This window comes from Porites lutea, chromosome 2 (assembly GCF_958299795.1).
Source record: "Porites lutea chromosome 2, jaPorLute2.1, whole genome shotgun sequence".
NCBI classification, from domain to species: Eukaryota; Metazoa; Cnidaria; class Anthozoa; order Scleractinia; family Poritidae; genus Porites; species Porites lutea.
Window position 1 is genome coordinate 36,030,439 of NC_133202.1, and position 27,183 is coordinate 36,057,621.

Below are 27,183 nucleotides of genomic sequence, written 5' to 3' on the forward strand. Positions count from 1 at the left end.
ATTTGAAACAGGTACTTATTTTCTAAAAACTATAAAGAAATGCTGTACACGTGGGCAAATAAGATAAGTCAACATTCAGGATCCTCTTTGGAGACATAGGTCCCTTATCACTCCGAATTCAATTGTAAAGTAGGCAGATTTACCTAAGGAATGAGCTGAATACCACAAAATACTCTTATAGTTACAACGTATACAATGTACTTTTTCTTCAGAACAAAAGAGCCTACCGTATTTATTCGAATAAGCGCCCAACCTCGAATTAGCGCCCACCTCGAATAAGCACCCATCCTAAAGGCAGAAAAAGTTAATAGGCGCCCAGCCTCGAATAAGCGCCCACCCCACCACACCTCCCTCCCAGTCCCACTCAAACTCAAATAAGCGCCCACTCCCTTCCCGCTACCACCCCAAAAAAGGAATAAGTACTAATTTGAGACTTCCCCGAAGGCTACACTTGTTGAAAATGGTGAACATTTAATAACGCCCAGCCTCGAATAAGCGCCCACTCTCAAGGTCCAAAAAAAAGAATAAGCGCCCACTCTCAAGGTCCAAAAAAAAGAATAAGCGCCCAGGGCGGTTAATCGAATAAATACGGTATTCCAATTTAAGAACCTAAATACCATAAATTTGTGCCAATTACCATTTATGTAAGAACCTTGTATAGGAGAACCTGGAAAAATGCAGGTTCTTAGTCGCGGGTTTTTAATGTAGTCGTAAGGGCGGGAAAACTCGTCTCCATTGATCATGAGTTCTCACAAGTTGAACCGAGACCCCCCCCCGCCCTCCCCTCTCGCCTCAACATGGATGAAGCAACTCAACTCTCAACAGCGACCATTTTTGTGCGACAATCAAAGCCTGACTTGTGATCAGCTACTACTAAGGTATTAAAAAAGTTTTCGGTGAAATGTTTAGTCTCTGGGGAAATTTAAGAAATCGTAGCAGGCATTAATTCATGAGGACTTCCAACTGCACCAGACGAGCATTCGTATCTCCGGGAAGACGGTAGGGGATCAGACCCGCGAAAGTGATCAATGCTCGGGCTTGGCGCCTTAAAGTTTGTCGATACTGAAAAAAAAAAGTGGTAAGTCAGTTAATAAATAAATAAATAAATAAATAAATAAGTAAGGACTCAGTGGTGGCACATCCGGATCAAACTGTAGATTATGCTAGGTTTTTTTGACCATTTTAGTGAGGCAAAAGCATTGATCATTATTCGAGCATTTTAGTGGCACTTTTCCGGAAGATTGGGCTAGACACTGGAGAGCTTTAGATTTCAGGACGAGAACGAATATGAGATTTAACTGAAAGTTTTTACGAGTTTTCTAAAAAAGAGACAACTCGTAAAGCTTTATTTTACTTCTTTTCAACCAAAAAAGTTAGTACGGTTATTTATACTGAAAGAGGTTAAGCACTCTCTCGATAGGAAAATGACAAAACTTCTTACATTTGATAACTTGTTCCCGCGACTACAACATTCTCGCTAAAACTAATAGAAGAATGACGACGGCTATACTTTTTCCCGCCAAAATGACGCTGGTTCACGGGCGAGCAATACTCAGCATTACTCCTCCTCGTCTCAGAATCTAAAGCTGTCTACTGTCCTTCATTCGTGACATGCAATAACGATATAACATATTACCCTTTCCTGGCCTCCGTCATCTCGCTGACTTTCAATCAAAGGGCTCTGACCAGTGCCCCTGAAGAAATACAATTGATGGGAATAAATTAGTAATCATCTTCATAATTTATCAACCATCAATAGAGAGGAGAAGTCGTTACGTCACGTTGCCATGGTAGCAAAATTTTTGGATGACAACGAACCGATAAGGTCATTTCAAACTCTGTTTGCACTATTTCAAACTTCACCGATCTTATTCAATTCCATTTAATTTGGCAAATCTTGTGGGCCAAATTTTCTTTGGGACATTATCTATCGTTATCTAAGTTTTAAAAAAGAAAGCGACAATTTTTGTGTTTTGTTCACCCACTCCGTAAAGCGTGAAATTACGAGAAGTTTCATGTCGTGGTGGTGCAACGACGACAAAGAAATGTACAAAATAGCGTGATGCACGTGCCAAGTTGTTGTTTGTTAATATAAACATATCATTTTTTGCCGTTCTCCTTGCCGTCGCCGTCGTAGTTGGTTTGGTTGTCATCCAGAAATAGTGCTACCATGGCAACGTGACGTCACACTTCTCGTTATTATTGCAGAACAAGTGAGACTTCTATACCGACCTTGTATTGCGATAGTTTGTGTAGAGTATGTTCATTGTTGCCAGAAGCACATCTGGTAAAGTTCGTCTTATCTACATAAAGAAATTGAGATAGACCATGAATTTATATTTACAACTTAATGACCAAGATCTTCGTGCAAGTAGAGTTTTCTCTCTTGCTAATCTAATCGAAATATCCACAATAGTAGTCTGTGACAGGTTTTAATTTAGTTTCAAAATCGAAGCCCACCTCATCGTTGTACTGCCTAAACGCGGCTACTTTTTCCTCCACAGACTCACTTCCCAAAGGTACAAGTTTCAGTTTCCGCATTACCTGCCAACGGAGAAAAAACAAAACAAAACAAAACAAAGAAGACATGTGACTCAGGCACTGTTAAGAAACTGCTGTGGTGCCTTGATATCTTCCGCATGTTCATGGTGTAACAGACACCTAGAAAACTGTAATCAAAAGCAATATTTTACTCACTCGCTGAGCTCGTTCGTAAAATATTGTTTTGCCACTCGAAAATAAAATTCATATCTTCGCGCCACAGTGTAATATCTTCTATTTATATAACTACGTGGTCCCCGTGCCTGAAGAGAAGGGCGATGTGTCTTAAGGTCCCTATATTTCTTTAGTTCACGGCGTACAGTTTCGTGTACAACAAATTGTTGTAAATATTCTTTAGTCACACTTACATCGAAGGCTGTGTCAAGTTGGCCAGCGTGAAAGAGGTCAAAGAACTGCATAAGATCCAGCAACAGGTAAAATGTACTTATACGACTTTGACTCGCTGTATGTCCTAGAGTTCTGTACCTAGAAGGAAAAAACAAGATGTTTTCTTATATTTATTTTAATACCTAGCTCCATGTAAGGCACTGTGTTTCTTTTAGAGCTGTTTTATGTTTTAGCTAAAGGTTATTCTAGCCAATAAAGATAACAGAAGCAAACGAAAACCTCCAGGGCAGCCAATTAAGAACTCTGTTGCGTAGCGTAAAGGGCGTTAACACTATCGGTGACAAGTGTTACAAGATGTCAACTCTCGTAGGTAATCACGTTGAGCAGGACTACACTTCAGAAAGTTTCAAAAGTCAAAAAAAGGAGCTTAACAGTACAGAACGTATGAAAAATGACATTCAGCAAGCTAAGAGCGTGGGACTTGAGTCCCCTACAGAATTAGAACTACGATCTCCCGCTATCACCGGGAAATGGATCAATTTAGGTTTCGGGTCAACTGACTACCTACCCCTCTCCAGAGTCAACAATGCCGGTGAGTGAACATTAACACTTACTTCTCACTTAGGGCAAAATTGTGACTTAGGAGAGGGGTAGGTAGTCAGCCAGAAACTTCAATTGATCACACTGATCTACGGAGAGGCTCACAGAGCGCATGGCCATATACTAGGTGCTAGTAGCATGCAAGACAATAAGCGTGAAATATCAACCCACTATTTATGGCCTTGTTCGCCATGAATTTCTCCTCACTTCAGTGGATAGTCTGGATAGAGCGCCCGCTCGGTGTCGGGACTAGAGATTTTTTTCCCATGCTCGTGATTGCTCGTGACATGCTGATTATAATCTTCCACATTCATTCACCAACGTCAAAATTAACCTCATTTGTTTATTTCATTTACCACAAAGCTTGTTCTAAATTCTCACTCTACACGACGGTAGTGAGAGAAGACGACATACGACTGGGAAAAAAACTACTCTTACTCTGAAAGTATAATAGTGTTCGTACAGACTTTTTAATACTAAATTCTAGCCTTTTTTCTAAACTTTTTCCATAAGAAGCTGAGCACTTGTAGTTCAACGGAAACTCAGAGGTACATTGATCGCGGCCGCCAACTTGAAAAAAGGGGAAGGAGGGAGGGGGGGGGGGGGGAGGGGAGGAGAGAAGAATTTTTTTCCTCTTCTTCCCCCTCCTCTATCTTAAACTTGTCAACCTCTCCCTTGAAATCAGTTTGACTTGCCCAAACTCTCTGGTCATTTTAACATCCAAGATGGCGGGATAGCAGTGTTCCCGAAAAAAAAAATCATGGACTATGCTGCAAAATACGCCTGCTTTGCAGTCTAGAGCGCCTGTTGCATCCACCCCTCCCCTAAGCCAACATTAACACTTACTTCTCATTTAGGTCAAAATGTTGGCTCAGGGGAGGGGTAGGTGGGCGGTTTTCTATAAACGTACAATGATCCAATTTTCCATACCCATTGTAACTATTAAGGTATAGAATATTCACTGGAGTCGGCAAAAAAAAAAATGATCACCAAAATAATAGAAGTAGAATTCTAACTTTGTTGTCAAAAAGAACTGTAAACCTAGCTGAGCTGTACCTTTGAGCCAAATCAAAAGCCATGGTCTGTAGTCTATCGCGTGGAGATTGCAAACCACTGGGAGAAGCAACTACCTGAATTAAAACACAAAAGGGCACAAAACTGAAGCATGTTACAACCAGTCAAGTGCCTGCATATTGACGATGACCCTAGCCAGCGCCACAGACGAACCTAAACTCTGGTTAAGTCCGTCTGCGAAACATCGCTAAAATCCTTATTCTAGGCCCCCATCTGTGTACCAGGATTTGAGTACGCGCCGTGATTGGCCTGTTAAAAAAGCCATTGTCGATTTGCCAATCATGTTGAAAGGAAATTCGAAACGTATTTTCGGTAATTCGCTGAGCCGTTGGGAGCCCTGAACAAGGATTACGTACGTTACAACCCGGGGTTAAATTACATCAGCGACAAAGGCTACGGTGACCCTGGCCGGCTGAGTTTTAAAATCATTATACCTTTTTGGGAAACTGCCCACCCACTCCTCCCCTAAGCCAACGTTAAGACTTACTCCTTTCTTAGGCCAAAATGTTGGCTTAGGGGAGGGGTAGTTGGGCAGTTTCCCAGAAACGTATAATAATACGAGTTTTCTTCTCTGGAAGTCATGTCCATAACAATAGAACTCAACTCCGTGACAAACATCTGTCCAAAGATGAAATCTAAAAGCATATAACTTCAGTTACTCCAACCGTGATGTGATAAAGTTAAAGGGGTGCGGCTGTAATCTTACCTGGCTCAACAACTTGTTTAATATTTCCAAGGCCTTTTCATGACTCTGTAAAAAAAGGTCCATATTATAGTTAAGAAAGTACCACAAGCACTCTACTAATAAATACATTTCTTGAACTGTTCAAGTTTCAGCATGCTTGATTTGTCTTCTAGTGACAAGTATCAGCTGCACTCAGTCCTTCAGTAAGTTGTAAGTGTTTGTAATCAATAGCTTTTTTTTTTCATTTTATCATGCTTCCACCGGTTGCGTATTTTTGCAGTATTACAGCAGAAAAACGACACAATAGTCTTGCAACTCACCCTAGCTTCTCATAGTCAGGTCTCTTAGTGCAAAATATAGGCCGGATCGTTACAGAAGTGACAAAAGTGTCAAATTTGGCACAGAGCTTCCTTAGCACCTACCGATTAATACTGGAGGGGGTGCCCGTTACAAATGGTCCTAATTACAGATAAAAGGGGGGGTTAACTTTCACCTATAATAGCAGAGACCCCAGAAGCTGAGTACTTGCAAGTTATGAAGCAAAGACGAGGCCATCTTAGAAATGACTTATGAAAATGTGGGCGGACTGTGGACTTGCTTTAAAGGGCACTGTAATAATCAACTTAATTACACAATCAATAAGCAAAAATGGATGGGAATGCCAGATGTTCGAGTGAAATTGTTGTTTACAACCTGAGAATAGAATTCAGAGTGATTTAAGGTATTAAATAACAATTTTCAATCAAAACACCACAGGTGTTATCAAACCATGCTAATATATAAATTCTGTTTAGCACGCTTCAGTGGCATATTTGCATTGGGCACCCCCTCTAATATTCATGGTACTGCAATAAGCTATCGCTGTGCAAAGTTTGGTGCTTTTGTCAACTCTGTAACGATCCTGACCCTAAGAGACCTGACTATCAAGACAAATTAATTCACAACCGACTGATACTTTGATTATTAAAAATATTATCAATACAATGACCATTAAAGTGTAATGCCTTTTGAACTGGCAGGAGTAGTTAAGTTCTCTTACCAACAGTATAAAAGAAGTTCTTGCATTACATGTACACTGTAATTTTACTTTGCATATGAAATCAGAAGTTGAATGCCTACAGACTGTAGAGTAGTGTACCTTAGCTAGATCAAAGAGATTAACAGCCTCTTCTGACAGCCCTTTTTCAGCTGAGTCCTTTGCCACATGTTCAATTATGCTCTGGGTATCTTTGTGAAACTTGTCAATACAACCAGGCTACAAAACCGAAAGAAAAATAATAATAAAACAATGCAAAGATGATATGTATATTCTCGTTGAGAAAATCTGCCATAATTATCCATATAGCTACTTTTGCAAAAGATGGCTGACAGATATTAAAACTGTCAACATCGGAAGAGAAAAAAAAAGCCAACATACAAATTTAAAGAATTCCTGTATTTAATTTTTTGAATATGCAATTACTCTAATATATTGCAGAGAAAGTAAACATTTTTTAACACTACTATCATTCGTTAGCTGAGTATACTCTTTTTTTACACATGAGAAGCGGGCTGAAGACTTCTATTCTTTAATAGAATTAAAAAGCTGTTTTTACCCTCCTTTTGCCATCTGGTTCAAGTCGTCCAAGTAACATTTCAAACTACCGAGAGAAAGGCAAGAAAGAGAATTCACACTTACTAAGACTGATTGGTTAACTGGAAGCAAAAATTATAATGATAATACATCTTAGCACCACAAGCCAGGCGCCCTGTGAACTGCATATGCAAGTATTTACTAGAGTGTATTGATGAGCTTTTCTCTGGAACAGGAATAATGGCAATGATGAGTATAAACCAAAGGAAGGAAAAAACGAATAAGCCATTTCTGGTTCCTGGGGCCACTGTATCAAAACGAAGTTAAGTGCTCAGCCTTTGATATGGAAATGATTTTTCATTCTCATGCACATAAAACTTATTTTCACAAGAAAGGTTGTACACTTGGCCTCAATTTGAAACTGAGGGTTTTTGGAACTCGGAAGTGGCCTGTTGAGCCAAGGATACATGGACAATACATTGCACTACAACACATACATCAACACTAAATAAGAGCTTGGGCATTTATGTTTTGATCTGCAAAAAACAATGTTTATTTTTTAAAAACAGTACTTACCTCCCGAGTTTCTAATACCAATTCACTGATACAGGACATAAACAGGTCATGCCCATGCGGACCTTTCATTCCTCTTAAATAACAAAAATATTTAAAGGCATCAATAAACATACTTTTATGAACATTTTATGCAAAACGAAGACTTGCACAGCACAGAGATAAGGATTGTTACTAAAAATAAGCAGGTAACTCCTTATAAATGCTTTATTCACATTAATCAACATTTCAATCAGACATTATGACATATCATCAAAGAATGATCCGTAGAAAAACTCTTAGATTATTTTAAGTAACTTGTAGTTAGCAAAGAAGTCTTGAAGTCACTCAGATAAGCCAGGTGTTATGCATGATAAGGGGGATGGGATGGGGTGGGGTGGGGTGGGTATTTAGAGGGGTGCTCTTGAGACTAATGGTGAAGAACATCTTTGGATTTGCTTAGCTGAAGTGTGTATTATTGGAGAGTCCATTATAGTAATCTTTTCATGAGACGAACGTTGACTGTAAGAGGAACGTTTGTTTTTTTACCTCAACAAATAAAAATACTGGAGAGCCTCACGAGGATCTGTCACTTCAAATTTCCGAGTGTAGGACATAACGAGACGTGCAAAATTTAACAGTCTGCTGGGAGTTGGATACCCTGATGCTGTTGTCACTGTGAACAAAGGAATACTGTTAAGCATCACAAGGCAGAAATTTTGAGCCTTACAGTATTAAAATAATAGTATATTGTTTTCTAGATGGGGTGGAGAGGAAAATAACTTTTTAAACACGGTTTTTTAAAGTGTTAAAAGCACACTAAATGCACATCCCACGTTGAGTTTAGAACAGCTGTCTGCATGTAAGAAGGAACCTTTATTTAACAAAACAGTAAGAGCTTTGGCAGGTTATTATGCTGTTACTAATAAATGGCTATAACATTTGTTACAATGGTTGCCAAGTTGGTGGTTTTTGTTTCAATTGTTATTAATTTTTATTGTAGTCATCACAATATTAATCAAAACAATCAAAACTTTGGGTACAGTTTGTAAAATGCTACTTACAGAGTTGAGCCTGAGTTGACTCTGGCAAGAGGAGAAGCTGCATTTTAAAGAGAGCAATAGCAAAATGAACAGCATGACTCCTGAACGCCTCGACACGCGACAAGAACTCTATTGCCTGCCAAGAGAAATGATGATGTAGTTAGATAAGTCGGGGTCAGGTTAAACCAAGCGTTATGTTACCTTAAATCAACATGTACATCTCAACTGCACAATGATGCTTACATTTATGGTCTTTTTATCACAACATTTAAATCAAACTACATGGATCCCAGAGTAACAACTTAACCCTTTAAGCCCCAGTATCCACATACAAATTCTCCAAACTGATCTCCATACATTTTCTTAAGAAATTAGTTGAGAGAATTTGATCATAGATCAAGGCATTTTCTCTCAGGTGATCATTTTATTAATTCTCACAACTTATCTCTTGACATTGTATGGATATTGTTAGGAGAAAATTGATCTTGGTCACTATTGGGACTTAAAGGGTTAAGGAAGAAGAACTGATCATAATCACAATTTTAAGTAATAACAGTTGAAAACCACAAGGTGCAGTCAAAACTCTATTAAGTAAATGAGCTGAGGGTTTAACAAAACTTCACTTGAAATTTTTCTTCCAAATAAAAACAGTATTTAGTGGATCTTGGACCAGTTCCTCGAAAGATGGTTAAGTTTAATCCAACATTAAGCCAAATTTTAAGCACGGTTTTCTCGTCTGAGAACATGTAACTCCAGGCCAGCTTACAAAATACCATTGAGCCTTTGCCCAGAGATGCAGAGATGATAACACAAAATGTTTAACTCTAAGCAATGCATTGGAAGGTGAATAAAAAAAGCGAAACAAAATTTTAATCCTGGATTAGTGCTAATTGGCCTTTAAGGAACAGGGCCCTGAAGAACTGAATTGGAAGATTAATGTTACTATGAAGACTTCAGTATGTTAAAATAATGTAAGTACTTTACACCCCTAGTTTCGATTCTGAAGACAAAATCAAGGAGGTTCACTATTGAAATAAAATGTCTTTGGCAGTATTTGGACATGTTACTAATTTATTTTCAGGTATACAAGAAGATGATGGAATTTTTTTTTATTGTTATTATTTTTTTTTTGACTATTCAGTTGAGTTCTGTAGACAATAATGACCACACCCAAGTCAATGAACTGATTGACTTTTACTTTTGAGCCTGCAAAACTATAAAACCTCCAGTGCACAATTGTTAAGATAGGGTTTCCACTACAATGTAAACTCACAGCTTCAAACTGGCCAGTTAAAAACAACACTTCAAAGTATAAAAGAGGCTTTTGATATGCACTGAAATGAGCTTCACCTAGTGAAGGAAACAATAAACAAACAAACAAACCTTTAATCATTTTTACAAAGTGGTTACGATGGATCCCTGTTAATGTGACCACCACTGAGCCATAAAATCCCGGTCATAATTACAAGGTGGTGGCATTGACGGGGTCTTCAAAATAATAAAATGACTCATTGACTTTTACGTTGGGGTCGAAAGAATATGGTCACAATAACCAGGTGGTCGTATAAATGGGTTGGTTGCAAGGCAGCATTCTACTGTAAAATTTTTAATTGTGCACAGAAACCCTGGTCATGAAAAGTGTTTGTTTGTTTTTATTTTTTATTCATTTATCTATTTTACTGTTGTTATTTTTTTGTTTGTTTTCATCAGAGGCAAGCTTTAAAGAGAGGCTACAACTAATGAAGAAACAACTATCAACTATTTAATAGGAAATGGCAGGGGATGAATAATGTTTATTTAAACTTCCCTCTCCTATGAAAGCCTTGCTGACCAGCCATTGTTGATTCGCCAGTAAGGGTAAGTAGGTACACATAGGTCGGTACATATTAGGAACCTATTTCAGTTTGGATTATGGCAATAATTCAATAAGGCTGAGTATGATATGAATTGAATAATTCCTACTTTGAAAACAAGCTCAAAAAAGATTCATGGAAGTAGCTAAGAAAAAGCTAAGCAGGCTTTTTTATTAGTCAAGCCTGCTTTTTCACTCAACTGCATCTTTAAAATTACTTCATATCTTTGTTTTCTAGAGCAGAGCAATTTGAACTGGTGGTAAGGTCTTTTTCAGTTGGTGAAATATTAGCCGGCAGCTGACTCGTAGGGACATGCCTGATGATGACAACCTTCATTTGCCTATTGCTGTTGAAAAACCCTTAAATATATTTTTCATCATTAAATTTCTCACCAAATTGTTCCAACAGCATGGTTTGTAGCCTCTGGAATGTCAGGCTGTCATGAACCCCTTCTTCTTCATCAACTGTGATCTGATTGAGCTAAAGAATCGAAAGAAAGATAAAATTAATGACAATGGAATAATTAGGTAAGATTAGTGGCAACAGATTAAATTAGGAGTTAAAAAAAAAAATTTATGTTAGTTTTGAGGAAAGTGGAAAACCATAGCAAAGTATAACCTAGACAAATGACAAACTAAACCCTTTGTACACATGATCCATAATGATTAAGACAGAATCCATCAGAAAATTGAGTAAAATTATTTTAATTATCAGTGGACAAAGACCTTGTACCAGAATAATTTAAAGCATATTGCATTCTTTTTTACATTTTTCAAGGGCTATAGATGTAATTAGTTATGTGTAGTAACACCAAAGAAAATTTCTTATGGGAGTCCGAGAAAATTAATGCCAAAATTCACAAAATGACATCTTGCAAATGAAAGTTTCAAAATTTAACATTTGTTTTCAGAATTTTTGTGAAATTTGACATTCTTTTCTCGGGCTCCCCTAAGAAAATTTCTTTCGTGTTACTACACGTAACTAATAATAATAACTAATTATATTATTACATCTCTAACACTTGATATAAAAAAAGAATGCAATATTCTTTAAATTATTCTGGTTCAAGGTTTTTGTCCTCTGAAAATTAATATTACTCAATTTCCTGGAGGATTCCGTCTTAATACCTTTCATGACATAAATTTAAATCCTTTACTAGGTAAATAGATGTGTATGTACCTTAAGCCAAAGATAATCTTCAGTTTTATTCGCAACTTCTTGGTGGGAATCTGACAGCACATCACAATGACCAATCAAACAATAAACAGCCCTGGTCAGCAAAGGAATATTTAATTACCTCTGTGGTTTGAACTTTAACTGGTCAAAAATAACATAGCACCTTCAAATTGACAGGGGTTTACAGGCGATGTTACACATATACATGTACTTCAGTCATACCATAATGTACTGAAGACAATAAACAGCAGCTCTACTGGTGTTTCAAACAAATCCTATGATAGTTGAACATTTCTTTTGCAAGCAATTCTTGTTTCCCAATAAACTTATATATACGTTGTGACTGCTGCAGTTATTTCTTTTTTTACCTTTTGAAGGGATCCTGACTTGTACGGATAGAGCGTCGATATTGAAGCCTTAGTTTGCTTTCAGAGCTTGGACTTAGTCTGAGAGGAACAGGAAACAACAATTTTCTTTTTTTATTATTTTCAATAAAGTGGCCAAATAGAAAAGTAGACTTGGAAAACAGGGATGCTCAATGCAGGTCATGAATGACTTCCTGCCGGTAAATTTGTACCTACAGCCCAGCAGCTAATCTGAATACTGCATATTACATGGGAAAACAATAATAATAACCTGACAATACCCACAATAATAAATTACATGTGTGTCCAGCAAGGTTTGAAAATAGTGAGTTTTGTTCTTAAACATAAACACGAAAGACCTATTTCTAGATAGGTAACAACAATTTTACATTGAATTGACCATTCCATTAACCAAATCTGGCTAACAATTCTGAAGAATCTTACAAATCAAGATTAATATTTTATGGTAAAACCCATTTGAAAGAATACTACATCAGGGTTCTCAGTAGGTTTTCTGTCAGACGGCCCAGAATTACTTATAGGCGGTTAAACTTCAGCCCGGAGGGCTGAGGTGAGGCCCGTAGGGCCGAGCTACTAGGGGGGTCCGGGGGCATGCCCCCCCGGAAAATTTTGAAATTCTAGGTTCGCAGAGATAGGTTTTCCTGCATTTTGGTGCACAAACTTTGGTCACGCAGGCCGATCGTGACAACCGTAGAACCGTAGAACAATTTATGACAGTAGTCTGTAGTAGACTCAATTTGAAAGCGCGTTAGTGGGTTCCTAGCGGAAAATTCGAGAATACTTCTTGAATGCCCATTCATACTTTATTTTTAAAAAAATCGCGCACAAAGGCAAATTTCATAGCCAGAACAGCCGGCTACTTTCGTCTTGACAGGCGGCGGAATTCGCCGGTTGCCGGCTTCTACTGAGAACCCTGCTACATGAATGGAACTCTATTATTCACAGGGTAAGTTCCATTTCCTTAAAACTATACTTTGAGTTTCCGGTCAGGAATGGTCCCTCACTTGCTGAGCTAAAATTTAAAGAGGACACTGCTTGGAGACATTCTTTGAACTCATTCAGTTTGCTTTACATTGTAATAAAGCAGGACAGCTTAAAGTGTGAATCCAGTATTCAGGACCAGGCTGTAATGTGGTGACTAATATAACAAGACTTATATGTGCCATACAGGAAAGATAAACACTACAGCACTACAAAAAACTAAAAATACATAAAAGAATGAAATAAAATAAAAAAATCATAAAACTGTCCTGAATTGGGTAGTACAACTACATGTACAATGCAATGAAAAACAATATTATTTATATTACCTTCCTTCCTCGCTCTTCATGTACTCAGCAAATAGGTCTCTAAATTCTCCTAAATGCTGCCTGCAATACAAGGGAAACAAAAACTGCTAAAGACAAGTAAACGGGTTTCTCATTAATTTGCTTTTACAGTCAAACCACCATGTGCAAGCACCTCCCATAAGTGACCGCCAATCCAAAACACCAAAGTTTTCCCGGTCAAAACCTTCCAGTTAAAACCTCTTGTAAATGACCACCTCCTCTAAGCGTTTGTGACCATGTTTCAGGGCTGACGGTTTGATATTTTCCTTTGCTTTTAACCTCTTGATGCATAATCTGATCTCTATGTTCGTTGTACGTAATATGCTATATGAGTATAAGACGAACCTTTTTCCATAAAGTAGATGTGTGATGTGTGCAGATCTCTTCTTACAAGAGACCCCTGAGGTTTTATTCTGGTAAAAACGACCAGGTCCGATGCCTCAAGAGACCACAAAGTCTTCACATTTTGGGTGGTTGCTTACAGGAGGTTTAACTATTTTATTTGACTACTGTATGCAACAATGTAATACTTATTATTAGAAAATGATAATAAGATCATCTCTTTCATAATTATGATCTAAAGCTTATTGTCAAGTTTACTGTCATGACAGAGTGAGAGACAGAGTGTAATTTATGAGCAGCAAGGAATACTTCACAAACTACATATCAGGAAAATTCCCACAGTTTCATCCAAGACCATGATCTGAACAGTTCCATTAAGTATAAAATCATTCAAAATAATTACTAACGGTACATGCTTCACTGCCTGTAAAGCAGCCCTTGCATCCCCACATCGCAGACAATAATAAATTAAAGGCCACAAAGGAGTTCCATCAATTTCACCATCCTGTTTGAAATGCACACACAAAAAACAAGAATTTTGTTCATCAATATTATTTTATTATTCTATTGTAAACACAATTAAAAAACTTGATGCATATTAGCTGTTTCACATGAGAATAATCAGAACTATCCACAATCTGGCCAGAAGCTCTAATTGGTCGATGTGGTATTGTTAGCATTACACCCTAGTGCTTATGAATCGCAAAAAGAGGCACATAGTCACAAAGATCAAATAACGTAAAACAAACAGAGCTACCATTAGAAACATTCATATCAGAGCAATATTATATGTCCTCTTAAGATAAAAAATTAAATTTTGCTTTTATAATGCCATAAGGATGGCATATTTGAGGCCAAAATGTGTAATGGCTTTTACATGTCTCTAAATTGCAAACACTTGTGGCAGGAGATGAGATAAGGAGTGGAGAGGAGTGATGTGAGGCAGACGTGGGGAGTAGTGGCATGAGGGTCATTCATGCATAATTATACAAACACACCTCCAATCCTTGTAGTACTGGTGGAAGTTTAATCTTAAGAAAACTCTTGACTAAATGGAATGTTCCTGGAACACCTCCTAACATAGCTTGTTGTAGATTGTCATACACAGTATCCTGGACAAACTTCAAATATCTGAGAAAAAAGCAAGACTTGATGATGAGACGTCAATTTGTGTTAAAACAAAAGTGAGTAACGCTACTCTAAACTTCATGACTGAAAGTAAGCTTACCACCAAACGTATTGCAAACAAGTTTAATATTTTTAAACAAAGAAGTGAAATATGGTATACATTGTTACCAGTACATTAATTTTTTAATGTTCACTGTTAGCCCCCATTTGCAACCGTTGTCAAAATAATTAAAGGTAACAGTGCACACGAGCCAAAGGCCAGTAAAAATTCATACACCTGGGTAATGAGAGTTATCTAAGAAAACAATACAACGGGTGAGGCTTGAACCCTGGATATCCAGATCCCGAGTTATAGGTGTTGACCGCTCGTCTACACACACCTCCAGACAGTTGTAATAATAATGTCAAAGGGAAAAAAATCAAGTTTCCCTCATTCTCTGCAATATTAATAAATTTCCCAGAATCACAATAAAATAATTTCTGGACTGATTCTCCTAACGTAAATTCTTGACCTTTGCAGCGTGCAAAGAAAGCAGTGTCCGATAGCCTGCAAGTTGAATTCCTCAAAATACTTCACTTGCCCGTTGGGCAAGTTAAGAACAGAATTCACTAGCCCAATAGCAAAATCCACTAGCCCTGGGCTATTGGACACTACTTTCTTTGCATGCTGATTAAATTCATGAATAACTTCAGTCAGTTAAACCATGCATCAAAATCAAAATAAGATTTTTAACATAAATGACTGTTACACCTGTATTTTCAAATTAAATAAATGTATTTTTACCTTCTTTCCAGGAAACTTCTGGCTAGTCTTATAAATGCCACTTGAAAATCAAGTGAAAATCTGAAATAAATTTTATTTAAATCCAAGGATCAGAAATGAGAAAGTGGTAAACATGTAGTTATTCATAGGAGACTAGGGACATACTGGTTTAACCTGCAAACACTTTTATCTACAACATCTACATACAGAGGTATGATTGCATGCAGGTTGGTACACGTATCTTTGGTTCCAAACGATCTGATTATAATAGAGAGATATCCAAAGAATAGACCTTTTTACCTATACCATACAGCAGCCATATTGAATTTATTACATTTAAGGAGTATTATGGGATGCCCAGGGGGCACTCACTCAGTATTTACACCCAAAAAGGGAACTTTGCTGTATATTTCCAAGGAAAAAGGCAATCAATATTACATCCAAATACAGCAAAATGATCTTTTTTTCCCATTACAATTACTTTGTAGGAAAACTTCAAGAAAAATCTGCCCGAAAAGAGCGCGTAAATACTGAAAGAGTTAATCAGATCATGCTCATGCCCTGAGCATCCCATAATACTCCTTACATCTAATTAATTCAATATGGCTGCCATATCAGTAAAAAGGTGTATTGGAGGTGACTACATGTACATAGTCTCATGATACTGATGCGGCATTTTCGTTTTTGATCTGTTTGTAACAACAATATTTATTACATGACGGTAAGATTTTCACCTGATTTTCTCAGCCATGGTCAGAGAGGACACTTGAGACTTTTGAAGCTCTCCACCAAGTTCTTTAATGAAGATCCACATATCTCTGATAATCTAAATGGTTCAAAATTATATTAAAACAAAATTAATGAGCAAAATGTGTGGCAATGTGCATGATTAGTATTGGGTATTTAAATCATCAATAAGAATGATAATATGCCATAAACAAAACTAATAGACTACAATAATTGTTGTAGTACAATCAACAAATATCACTGTGCATTAAATGACCCATTTTGGTAGAGAGCATACAGTACATATAATAACTTAAAAGCTCTTTTAATACCCCCTCTGTCTATCAACTCAAAACCATTGATTGGGAGTTGGTTTTTGTGATACATGTAAGACCTCTGTCACTCTAAAACCCCCTCCAGTGAAATAAACCCTCAAACATGTAGAAAATACATTAGAGCAACATGGCACATATTCTATGAATCTCAAAACCACTGGCCACAAAAGGCAAGCAGTCTGCATTGCTGCAATATTAATGTTGATGGAGGAAAAATTCAACAACAACATTTTTTGTGTTCAAAGGCACTGGATGTGAGGTCAATCTGCTGAATGAAGAAAAGAGTGACCCCTTTCTCTATTACGCCTGAAACATTATCACATTGTAACTAACCCCCCTTCCTTACTCCTGTGGCTTAATAGAGTTTTATAACAGTAACTTTTACACAGTAGTACATTTTAGTCTGGACCTAATCTACCTGACGTGATTGACTGTAGTAATACTTCAGGTACATGCACCAGTGGTGGATCAAGACCTTCAGAAAAGGATGGGGGGATGGGGGGGGGGGGGGGGGAAGGGCTCTGCTCATCCAGACCCTCAGATAAAGCAATGGGGGGGGGGGGCTAGTCTCCAAAAATTTTTTTCGGCTTTTTGGGCCTCAGTTTGGTCTAAAAATAAGGGGGGAAGGCAGGCCCCTCCCCAGGATCTGCCACTGTGTACATTGCATGTGCATAATAGTCATGGTTAATTTGCACAACAAATTTCACTTAGAAATACCAGTATGCAAAATATGCATTCAGTCAAAGTCAGTAGTCTCCCTCGAGTTTACTTACTGGATCATCAAATCTGTCTACTATTTCAAGAAATCCATCAACCACATTGTGCCTTGCTGATTGAATGAGAGCTTCATTGTGAACATAAATCTACAAAAAAATAAATAAATCAACAACATTAAATTAATAGGGCTAGGTTTGCCTTAGGTTTGTATTTCCCCGGTAATAACGTCAAGAAAACAGAGAAAACCAATGACCTTTTGATGTAATGCAGTATTATTTGTTCTCCCTGTTTCACATAATAAAGATTGCTTACAGTTCAGTGTTTTTCTCTAAATCTCTTGAGTTACTTACTCCAGCAAGCACATTCATCTAACAAGGTGATTGGGGTAGCTGCTCCAAATCTTGTCCCAAATGATTTTGAATTTAATTTTTTTCATATAATAAAATTTATTATATGTGAAAATTTATTATTAATGATGATTCAATTTACAGGACAGGAAAAAAAAACTTTTTAAACACAAGCTTTTGATTCCATCACAGAATCTTTATGACTGTATCTTGGATTGATGGATTTGGACATTTCTTCACGTGATCTATACTGTAAATCATGTGACAAAACGTCTTGATAGATTGCGGGAAGCTTGTGACCAGCGTATCTGTTCAATGTTGCCTGAATCTATCACCTGATAATGGTTCTGCATTGGTATCAAAAGTTTGTTTGTAAAAAGTTTTTTCTTCCTATCCTGTAAATTAAATTGTCATTTATCATATCACTATGACAGGATTACCGGTAAGTAACTCTTTTTTCGCTAATTATTTTTTTTCCAAGAACTTCTTGAGCATAAGGGAATTTGAACTCAAAGAGAAATTAACTGAAAGCATTTGGCACAAAAAATAGTTCCCAGCCCTATCTTTTGGTATTACATTTCTCCAAAACCAATAAACCAGCTCTTTATTAATATATTTGCCCACAGGAGGCCTTACATCAATATTACCTGTCTGGCATAGGCTAGTTCAGTCGCATCAAGGGCACTCCTCCCTTGTAAGTTTAATGAACTTGTGGTAAACACCTACAGAATAAAACCAAAACAATGAAGAGATTGATACAATGTGTACTGATTGAATGATTTCACGTGGGATTCTTGTCAATACAATCACTGCTGTTTCTTTTTGCCATATTTTGTCATTTTGTCACCAAAAACATAAACTTCAGCTGTGGGTGGCTCTGTTGTTATTACAGGGGTACTGAACTATGACAAACTTTTTGTCATAACTATTTTGGTTTTAACACGCACCATGGCTACAAACCTATGACAAGAACTACAGCTATTTTTTGGGCAATAATTAATAGAAAATAATCCAATTTTAGTGGTGGTAAATACATGTTGTGTATTCTCTACGAAATGAGCATTTAAGTGGATGAGTATCAAATCTACTTTATACATGTAGGAGGGCAGGGGCAGTTTGGGAGGAGGCAAGTTTCTCTCCCTCCACACTAAAGACCCAGAGGTCCCCGTCCCTGCAGTGCATGAGAAACCAAGTTGGGCGCACATACTTTTCAAACAAAATTTTATTGAGTGAAATATTTCGATGATAACTTTTACTGAAATTTCTGGTATCAGTTTTTATGGATATACAGTGTGCATGTACAATTATTTTGAATACTAAGTATGCCAAATAAATTTCAGACAATTGGTGGAACAAATGTACGGTGTGTACGTAACTAGATTAAGTCCTTTAAATTTCAACTATGACTTACCTTTTCATTATCTTCAAAAGGACCACAACTTACAGTGCAACATTCCACAAGAAAATTGTAACATACACTAATAACATACAGGTACATGTACCTCTGTCTCCACAGCAAAGTCTAATGATTCCTGCCCTGCTCCCAGAAGTGAATTCAGGATTTTCTCTTTCTCCTTTTCCCATTCATTTTCCATGCAGGACCACTGGTGCCTTTCGGCCTGGTTGAATGTCTTATTTTTAACAACAGAATAAAAGAAAAAGCTTTAATTGCACTTCTCAAACTCATTAAATAATTCATACAAAAATACAATAGAAATTAAAGTTTAATGAGTGTTTGGAAATCAGATGAATAACTGCTCATATTGCATCCTTAATTTCTCCTTCTTAAATCAACAATAATATTGTGTTTGAAAAGCAATATCAAGCATTCAACAAAGTGTTTCATCACTAGATAAAACACCTTGATGTTCACCAAAAATACTCCCCTTGGAGGGTTGGTTGTGTAGGTCCCCATGCCATGGGCTCGTGTTATTCTGATGAATTACCATTCTCATGCAACTTATAGCTTGCCAATATCTCCAGTGGTGAATGAAAAATTTCAACTTACATTTTTTCTAGCTTCCTCTATAGCAGCTAAGATGGCATTTTCTCTCTCATTTCGAAGAAAACCCTGTAAGAAAATCGAGACACAGAGACATTAACACTGACTAGTACACACATGTAAATGGATGTCAAGGTCAACAAGTCTGAACCTGTTAGTTTTTGTGAGGTGCAGAGTATAGTTTTGAAGGTATACAGTCATGTACAGTACATAGGTCAAGGCGTGATTTATTTTGTTCTTATGACATAAAACTCACTCACACATTTTTACAGTAAAGCAATTCAAAGACCTAAACTGCTGACTTGTTTACCTGAATATCAGTCTCTCTAACAGGCTCAAGAGGCTCAAATGTCTTAGCTGTGTCCAGACGATCAAGTTTCTCTGAAAGTCGTGGGACATCAAAGCCTTTGGTGCCCAGTAAAATTGATCTGCAATGACATTTACAGTCAATTGTAAAATATGAAAATTAATTTAATGTAAATGTATGTATGTGTTTTGCTCATACTGTTAAATTAACCTTCACCTGAAGTCTTATACTGCCATAAATTTGCTCCATCTCTGGTGTAGTTTAAGTTGTATACCACAATTTTGGAATTATGTAGGTCGTGTGACTGGGAGCTGCAAAAGCGCTGTTATTATACATGTACTGTATTTACTTGATTAGGCGCCACCCGCGATTAAGCGCTACCCTTGAATAAGCGCTGCACTTGGGAGAAAGAAGTTAATAACTGCCATCCCAGAATAAGTGCCGCGGCCTTGATATTATCAAAATCAAAAGGCGCTAATTCTGTTAGTCTAATACAAAAAAATATTAATTCTGTAGTTGATACAATTATTTACTGTGTCCAACTTTTAAATAAATGCTGCCCTCGAATAAGTGTCACAGTCAAGCTGATTTAACAACGGAATGGGAACGTAAGTTGACAACTGCATGCACAAATCAAACAACTGGCTTGACCAATGGCGAAGCGGCAAATTGGGCACTGGAAGTCGAATTAAGTCCTTTCCGCGCGCTTTTCTGTCTTCAAATGATGTTTCTGTTCTGTTGCTAAATCAGCCTGATAAGGCGGCGCTTATTCGAGTAAATACGACAAGTAGCTCCACGAGCCATGTCCAGCCCTGGCCATGAAATCCAGAGTTTCTTCACTTCTTACTTAGTTCTACACTTCTCAGAGGTGTGGAAGGTTGGAATAGTCCGACAAAGTAAGGATATTGTCGCACTTTTCCCCCAGTCATGAACCCTTTGTCATTCTTTACTTAGTTCCACACTTCCCAGAGGTGTGGAAGTGTGGAATAGTCCGACAAAGTAAGGATATTGACGCACTTTTCCCCCAGTCATGAACCCTTTGTCATTCTTTACTTAGTTCCACACTTCTCAGAGGTGTGGAAGTGTGGAATAGTCCGACAAAGTAAGGATATTGTCGCACTTTTCCCCCAGTCATGAACCCTTTGTCATTCTTTACTTAGTTCTACACTTCTCAGAGGTGTGGAAGTGTGGAATAGTCCGACAAAGTAAGGATATTGTCGCACTTTTCCCCAGTCATGAACCCTTTGTCATTCTTTACTTAGTTCTACACTTCTCAGAGGTGTGGAAGTGTGGAATAGTCCGACAAAGTAAGGATATTGTCGCACTTTTCCCCAGTCATGAACCCTTTGTCATTCTTTACTTAGTTCTACACTTCCCAGACGTGTGGAAGTGTGGAAAAGTCCGACAAAGTAAGGATATTGTCTCACTTTCCCCGAGTCATGAACCCTTTTTCATTCTTTACTTAGTTCCACACTTCTCAGAGGTCTGGAAGTGTGGAATAGTGTGACAAACTAAGGATATTGCCGCACTTTTTCCCCAGTCATGAACCCCTTGTCATTCTTTACTTTGTTCCACACTTCTCAGAGGTCTGGAAGTGGGGAATAGTGTGACAAAGTAAGGATATTGTCGCACTTTTCCCCCTGTCATGAACCCTTTGTCATTCTTTACTTAGTTCCACACTTCTCAGTCTAGGTCTGGAAGTGGGGAATAGTGTGACAAAGTAAGGATATTATCGCACTTTTCCCCCAGTCATGAACCCTTTGTCATTCTTTACTTAGTTCTACACTTCTCAGAGGTGTGGAAGTGTGGAAAAGTCCGACAAAGTAAGGATATTGTCGCACTTTCCCCGAGTCATGAACCGTTTGTCATTCTTTACTTAGTTCCACACTTCTCAGAGGTCTGGAAGTGTGGAATAGTGTGACAAACTAAGGATATTGCTGCACTTTTTCCCCAGTCATGAACCCCTTGTCATTCTTTACCTTGTTCCACACTTCTCAGAGGTGTGGAACTGTGAAATAGTGTGACAAAGTAAGGATATTGTCGCACTTTTCCCCCTGTTAAGAACCCCTTGTCATTCTCTACTTAGTTCCACACTTCTCGGAGGTGTGGAAGGGTAGATTAGTCTGACAAGGTAAGTTTAATGTCGCACTTTCCCTGAGTCACGAGAAGCTCAGTAAGCTTTATGAGCACTTGGTTTTATTTCTGTATGGTTTTTTACATTTTTCTTAAAGAACTATTTTTATTTTGAATAGCAGATATAACCATTGTTTCAATGCCAGCTGTTGAAAGAAACTTAAAGTTAAGAAATCCGATCACCAACCAAGCTTTCTTCCTTATCAGTACGGGTTCAAATTTGATCATTGTTAGATCACGCCATATATCCACTGTTTCTCAGTTTTTCCTCTTCTCTAAGGTTATATAAATGCTGGACATAAATTATGAAAAAGACGAAGTGTCCTCTGTTCATTTTCCTTGTCATTTTTGCATATTTGGACAGCCAAGAGAAGGTCTGCTCGCAAACTTCTGTGTCAATCTGTAGGTGAAACACAAAGAGGTCAGATGACAACATCAAAACGTCTGTATATCGCTTCATGGTAGAATGCACTTATATGCCGCGGAAGGATTAATTACCGTGATTAAATAACTTAGTAAGTGATAAGATTAAAATAAGTTTCAGTGTTGTGGCCGACGACCTATTAAATGAAACTGAGATCTTTATAGTACTAAATAAAATTAATAACATTGCACACCACATCTTTTTCCTCTCATTACCCCTTTGAGCTCTTCTACGTTGTTTGCGTCGCAGTTTTCTTTGCACCACTGATCGACATGGCCCTTCATGTGCATTTTGTCCACCAGAATCGATAGCTGTGACAATCTCTTTGCAGTCCTTGTCACGTCCCGTCGAGAAGGGTTTTGAGCAAATTTCTTCAAATGGCATCCATCGTCATAAATAATGTACCCTGCGAGTAAATGATCAGTGGATGGTCATGGACAGGGTACAGAACTGTAATGATAAAAATCTTATTTCACGGCTTTGTGTATGTTTTAATTATTATTATTATTATTATTATTATTATTATTATTATTATTATTAATACTATTTTCAGTACACAATGATATACAACAATTTTTAATGAGTGTTTCTTACTTAAAGCCTCAAATATGTTTTCATTCCGTTTTAACAAATCGTGCAACACTGCGTAGACTTGAGTCTTTGATTCTGCGCAAAATAATTCCGACCACCGGGTAATCACTCCACACGGCGACATAATACAAAGTATTCCTAGGAGTAAACAATCATTTTGTGAATACTAATTTGTGAAGTAATATATCAAACATGAGATGCAGTGTTTCATCACCAGATGAAACACCGAGAAGAGAGTTGAAAATACGACGCGCAGCGGGGTATTTTTGACGAACTTCGAGGTGTTTCATCTGATGATGAAACACTGTGTCGAATGTTTGATATTTCTTCTCAAACAAAATCATTTTTGAAGGAGAAATTAAGGATGCAAATACTAAGCAGTGTTTCATCCGATTTCCAAACACTCATTAAACATTAATTTCCTTTGTATTTTCTTAATGAATTATTAATGAGTTTGAGAACTTGAGAGGAAGTAAATCAAACATTTTTAACGAACACTCTAAAAATAAGTATATTCATGTAGATGCTCCTGCCTGTATTTCTAGACGTCTACACTAGGGGCTTGCGCTGAAAAAAAATTTACGTAGCCATGTTCATGAGAAGAAAAAAAAAATTTAGTAATGTAAAATTACATTTGAATCACTTTTGAATTCTGCGAAGAAGCTGTTCTATATTACAGTCAGGATTCCGCGTGACAATATCGAAATATATATAAACTCAGTACTAAAATTCTGGTCAAATTCAATCCTCAAGGTGTATAGTGACCGCAAGGAGACCCTCCATTGTGACGGGGCTTGTGCCCTGAAAAGAGAACAATTTGCATTTTACCTGCAGAGCGGTCATTCTTCCTCTGCCTTGCATCTCGGTCCTTCTCTGTTTTGCAGGACAAGGTTGCGTCTCTCTTGCATGCAAAAATTCTGTATTTACAACAAACCACAAATCAGCTATAAAGTTTCCCGCCTAATTATTTGGAAAGTTCTTGTGGAATTATTTGAGTTTACCAAATATGAACCCTTTTTTCGATCTCATGGTAATTCTATTGTAATCTCCCACAAACATTATAGCTTTGCTTATCAACAGTTTCTGCGTGTGGCTTTTTCGAATGTCACTGTTGCAGATAAAACGACTAAATAACTTCCGTCACTCACCTGTTATCCTTTCCAGAAAATGTCTCCTCGCTATCAGCTTGGTGTACATGGTCTTCCTTTCCCTTCTCTGAGCTAGACGTCTTCTTTAGCCCGCGTTTGTACCCGTAAATTGCATTATAGTAGTATCGCCAGTCTTTGATGGAAGAAGAGATACTTCCTTCAAGGACAAGGTACACTTTTTTTGTTATTGTTTCTTTTTTCCAATGTCAGAATTTTTTATCGACATTAACTTTTATCATAATCAGCAGCCAGTGATGAAAACTTTCCATGATTTTGCAGTAGACGTGCCGTTTATAATGAATATTGAAAATTAAAATAAATTAATTGTACGATGGTATGCTACCTTTATCAAAAAACGAAGCGGACTTATGCAGGTCACTCCTTCAACCAGAGAAACACGGCATAATTCTAAAAATATATGATAACTCGACCTTTAAGATGGAACAAAATTTGAAAGGAGGGCCACAGAAGACAAAAAGATTACCAGCGCGTTCAATCAATTACATCTGAGTTTTGAGACATCGAAGGATAATTAATATATTCAGTTTTAGCCCAACATATTGATGTGCTACATCTTAACAAGTAATTCGTCAATACTCAAACGGAAAAAAACAATGCATGCTATCAGCCTTCAAGATAGTTACCCAGATAAAAGAAAATAAAAATCAATTTACACGAGCTAGAGACACTGTTTTCCATCAGAATGTATCGTGAAGTGCAAATGATCCCAGGAAAGTAAGACTGAATTGGCTATTTTTTCCCTTTAATTGTAGCGCGAAAAGGAAAAATGGCCATGAAAGCGCATTAGAAGTGACGGCAGAGTCTCCCAGGCGCTCGCCACGATTAACGGGATCACCGACAGACGCAACACCACGCTCGGAGGCGAGCGGCTCAAGGCCAAGAAACCTCGAAAGAGAATTCACCTAACGGTGACTCTCGAAAGACAAAGAGGAGGGTGGACCATGCAAATATTTTAGTATTGTCACGTGCCGTAGAGATAACATAAATATTGCCGGCCCTATAACACGCACCTAAACAGTGATTCCCGCTTTTCAACAGAGAGGTCTGCAGGTAGCTACTCTAGGCCGATAAGTCACAATTATTACTTTATACAGAATGCTGTATATTTTTAGATCAATTTAGGTCATGAACCTGAAGAAGGGATAGAACAATAACAATTGATTTGAGCATTCAGTTTATCAAGGTGATCTTAAAGCGAGGAAGATAGAACGCACATTCACTGCATTCTTTACTGCCTATTTTTAGCGTTGTCACGATCGTAAATGTGGCATTCACATTTAAATGATATGGAAATTCCTTAGAGAAAACGCTTTATACCCAAAGGGTTTGAATTGGGTACAACATTGAGTCGGCCGAATAGATCTATAGGAAGGAGAAGAACCCAGAATAGGACGTCTCATATATGGCACATTGATGAAAAATTTCAAACATAAAAATCCATAGATGAGATGACTTTGTTCAGGTTTCCGTTGAAAAATGAATAAATAAATAAACTAAGATAAAGGACTGACGGGGACTTCGTGACAGAGAAAACGTAGGCTTGTTTTATGGTCGGGTATTCAAACAGATGGCAGTGAAACAAGGCTAATATCTTCTAGTCACGGAATTGTTGTCTTAACTTAAAAATAGCATTTAAAAAGATGTAAAACGAGTTGCAGGAATAAAACCAACAAATACTCCCACTGCGCTTTATTCTCATTTCATACATAGGAGTGTAACTAAGGAAAGAATGACAAGGGGTTAGTGCCTGTGAAAAAATGTGACGTTATCCTGACTTTGTCAGACTTTTCTACACTTCCACACCTCTGAGAAGTGTAGAACTAAGTAAAGAATGACAAGGGGTTCTTAACAGGGAGGAAAGTGTGACATTATCCTGACTTTGTCAGACTTTTCCACACTTCCACACCTCTGACAAGTGTAGAACTAAGTAAAGAATGACAAGGGGTTCTTAACAGGGGGAAAAGTGTGACATTATCCTGACTTTGTCAGACTTTTCCACACTTCCACACCTCTGAGAAGTGTAGAACTAAGTAAAGAATGACAAGGGGTTCTTAACAGGGGGAAAAGTGTGACATTATCCTGACTTTGTCAGACTTTTCCACACTTCCACACCTCTGAGAAGTGTAGAACTAAGTAAAGAATGACAAGGGGTTCTTAACAGGGAGGAAAGTGTGACATTATCCTGACTTTGTCAGACTTTTCCACACTTCCACACCTCTGACAAGTGTAGTACTAAGTAAAGAATGACAAAGGGTTCTTAACAGGGGGAAAAGTGTGACATTATCTGACTTTGTCAGACTTTTCCACACTTCCACACCTCTGAGAAGTGTAGAACTAAGTAAAGAATGACAAGGGGTTCTTAACAGGGAGGAAAGTGTGACATTATCCTGACTTTGTCAGACTTTTCCACACTTCCACACCTCTGACAAGTGTAGTACTAAGTAAAGAATGACAAAGGGTTCTTAACAGGGGGAAAAGTGTGACATTATCTGACTTTGTCAGACTTTTCCACACTTCCACACCTCTGAGAAGTGTGGAACTAAGGATGAAAAAGGAAAGTAGGGATCTTGTGGCCAGCACTGGACATTTGTGAGCTCCACTATTAAACACACTTGCCACGTTTGTGCTTCGTATCGATGATTTCTTTAGATCTTACTGTAAGACAAACCGACACTACTTACGCTTTGACTTCAGCGTTATCTCCGGCAGCACCCGTAGTTTGCGTCCACAATCTCTGGCCCGCCTCGGCGAGTTGGTGAAGATTCCTTTCCACTCGTGGAAGTTCCCAGCCACTGTCCATGTCCGCTGTCAACTGTTCGGCCTGCTGGAGCAGGTCTCCAAAACTCGACGACATTTCGAAGGAAGGAATCACTAAACTATGCTACTTTCTCTTGAAACTAACTTTGGTTGATGAAAAATATCCACAGAAACGAGAAATCTCAATGTACAATTTTCATAAAACCCGCCATCTTGTCTCGCTTTTGCTCGATGTGCCTCAGTTAGAAGGGCGCATGACAAAATTTTTGACGCTGGATGCTAA

General features: G+C 37.8%; 1 protein-coding gene and 1 long non-coding RNA gene across 2 annotated transcripts; both read right to left on the reverse strand.

The window, feature by feature from the left end:
* Positions 1 to 804: 804 nt before the first annotated feature.
* On the reverse strand, positions 805 to 27,158 carry LOC140928487 (nuclear pore complex protein Nup93-like). Its single transcript, XM_073378240.1, has 27 exons — positions 26,825 to 27,158; positions 19,830 to 19,947; positions 19,526 to 19,588; positions 19,020 to 19,148; positions 18,165 to 18,239; positions 17,227 to 17,316; positions 16,127 to 16,218; positions 15,414 to 15,473; positions 14,500 to 14,632; positions 13,909 to 14,006; positions 13,142 to 13,201; positions 11,814 to 11,891; positions 11,449 to 11,539; positions 10,662 to 10,749; positions 9,690 to 9,766; positions 8,438 to 8,552; positions 7,923 to 8,049; positions 7,398 to 7,470; positions 6,844 to 6,888; positions 6,387 to 6,503; positions 5,270 to 5,314; positions 4,546 to 4,619; positions 2,910 to 3,027; positions 2,461 to 2,544; positions 2,233 to 2,303; positions 1,637 to 1,694; positions 805 to 1,062 (listed from the first exon to the last, which is right to left on the reverse strand). Exons 1-27 carry the CDS (start codon positions 26,995 to 26,997, stop codon positions 943 to 945), a joined length of 2,472 nt encoding a protein of 823 aa, XP_073234341.1. The 5' UTR covers positions 26,998 to 27,158; the 3' UTR covers positions 805 to 942.
* LOC140926918 (uncharacterized) lies at positions 21,894 to 22,999 on the reverse strand. The gene is made up of 3 exons (XR_012164506.1): positions 22,978 to 22,999; positions 22,599 to 22,789; positions 21,894 to 22,359 (listed from the first exon to the last, which is right to left on the reverse strand). It is a non-coding gene; the product is annotated as an uncharacterized lncRNA (long non-coding RNA).
* Positions 27,159 to 27,183: the final 25 nt, after the last annotated feature.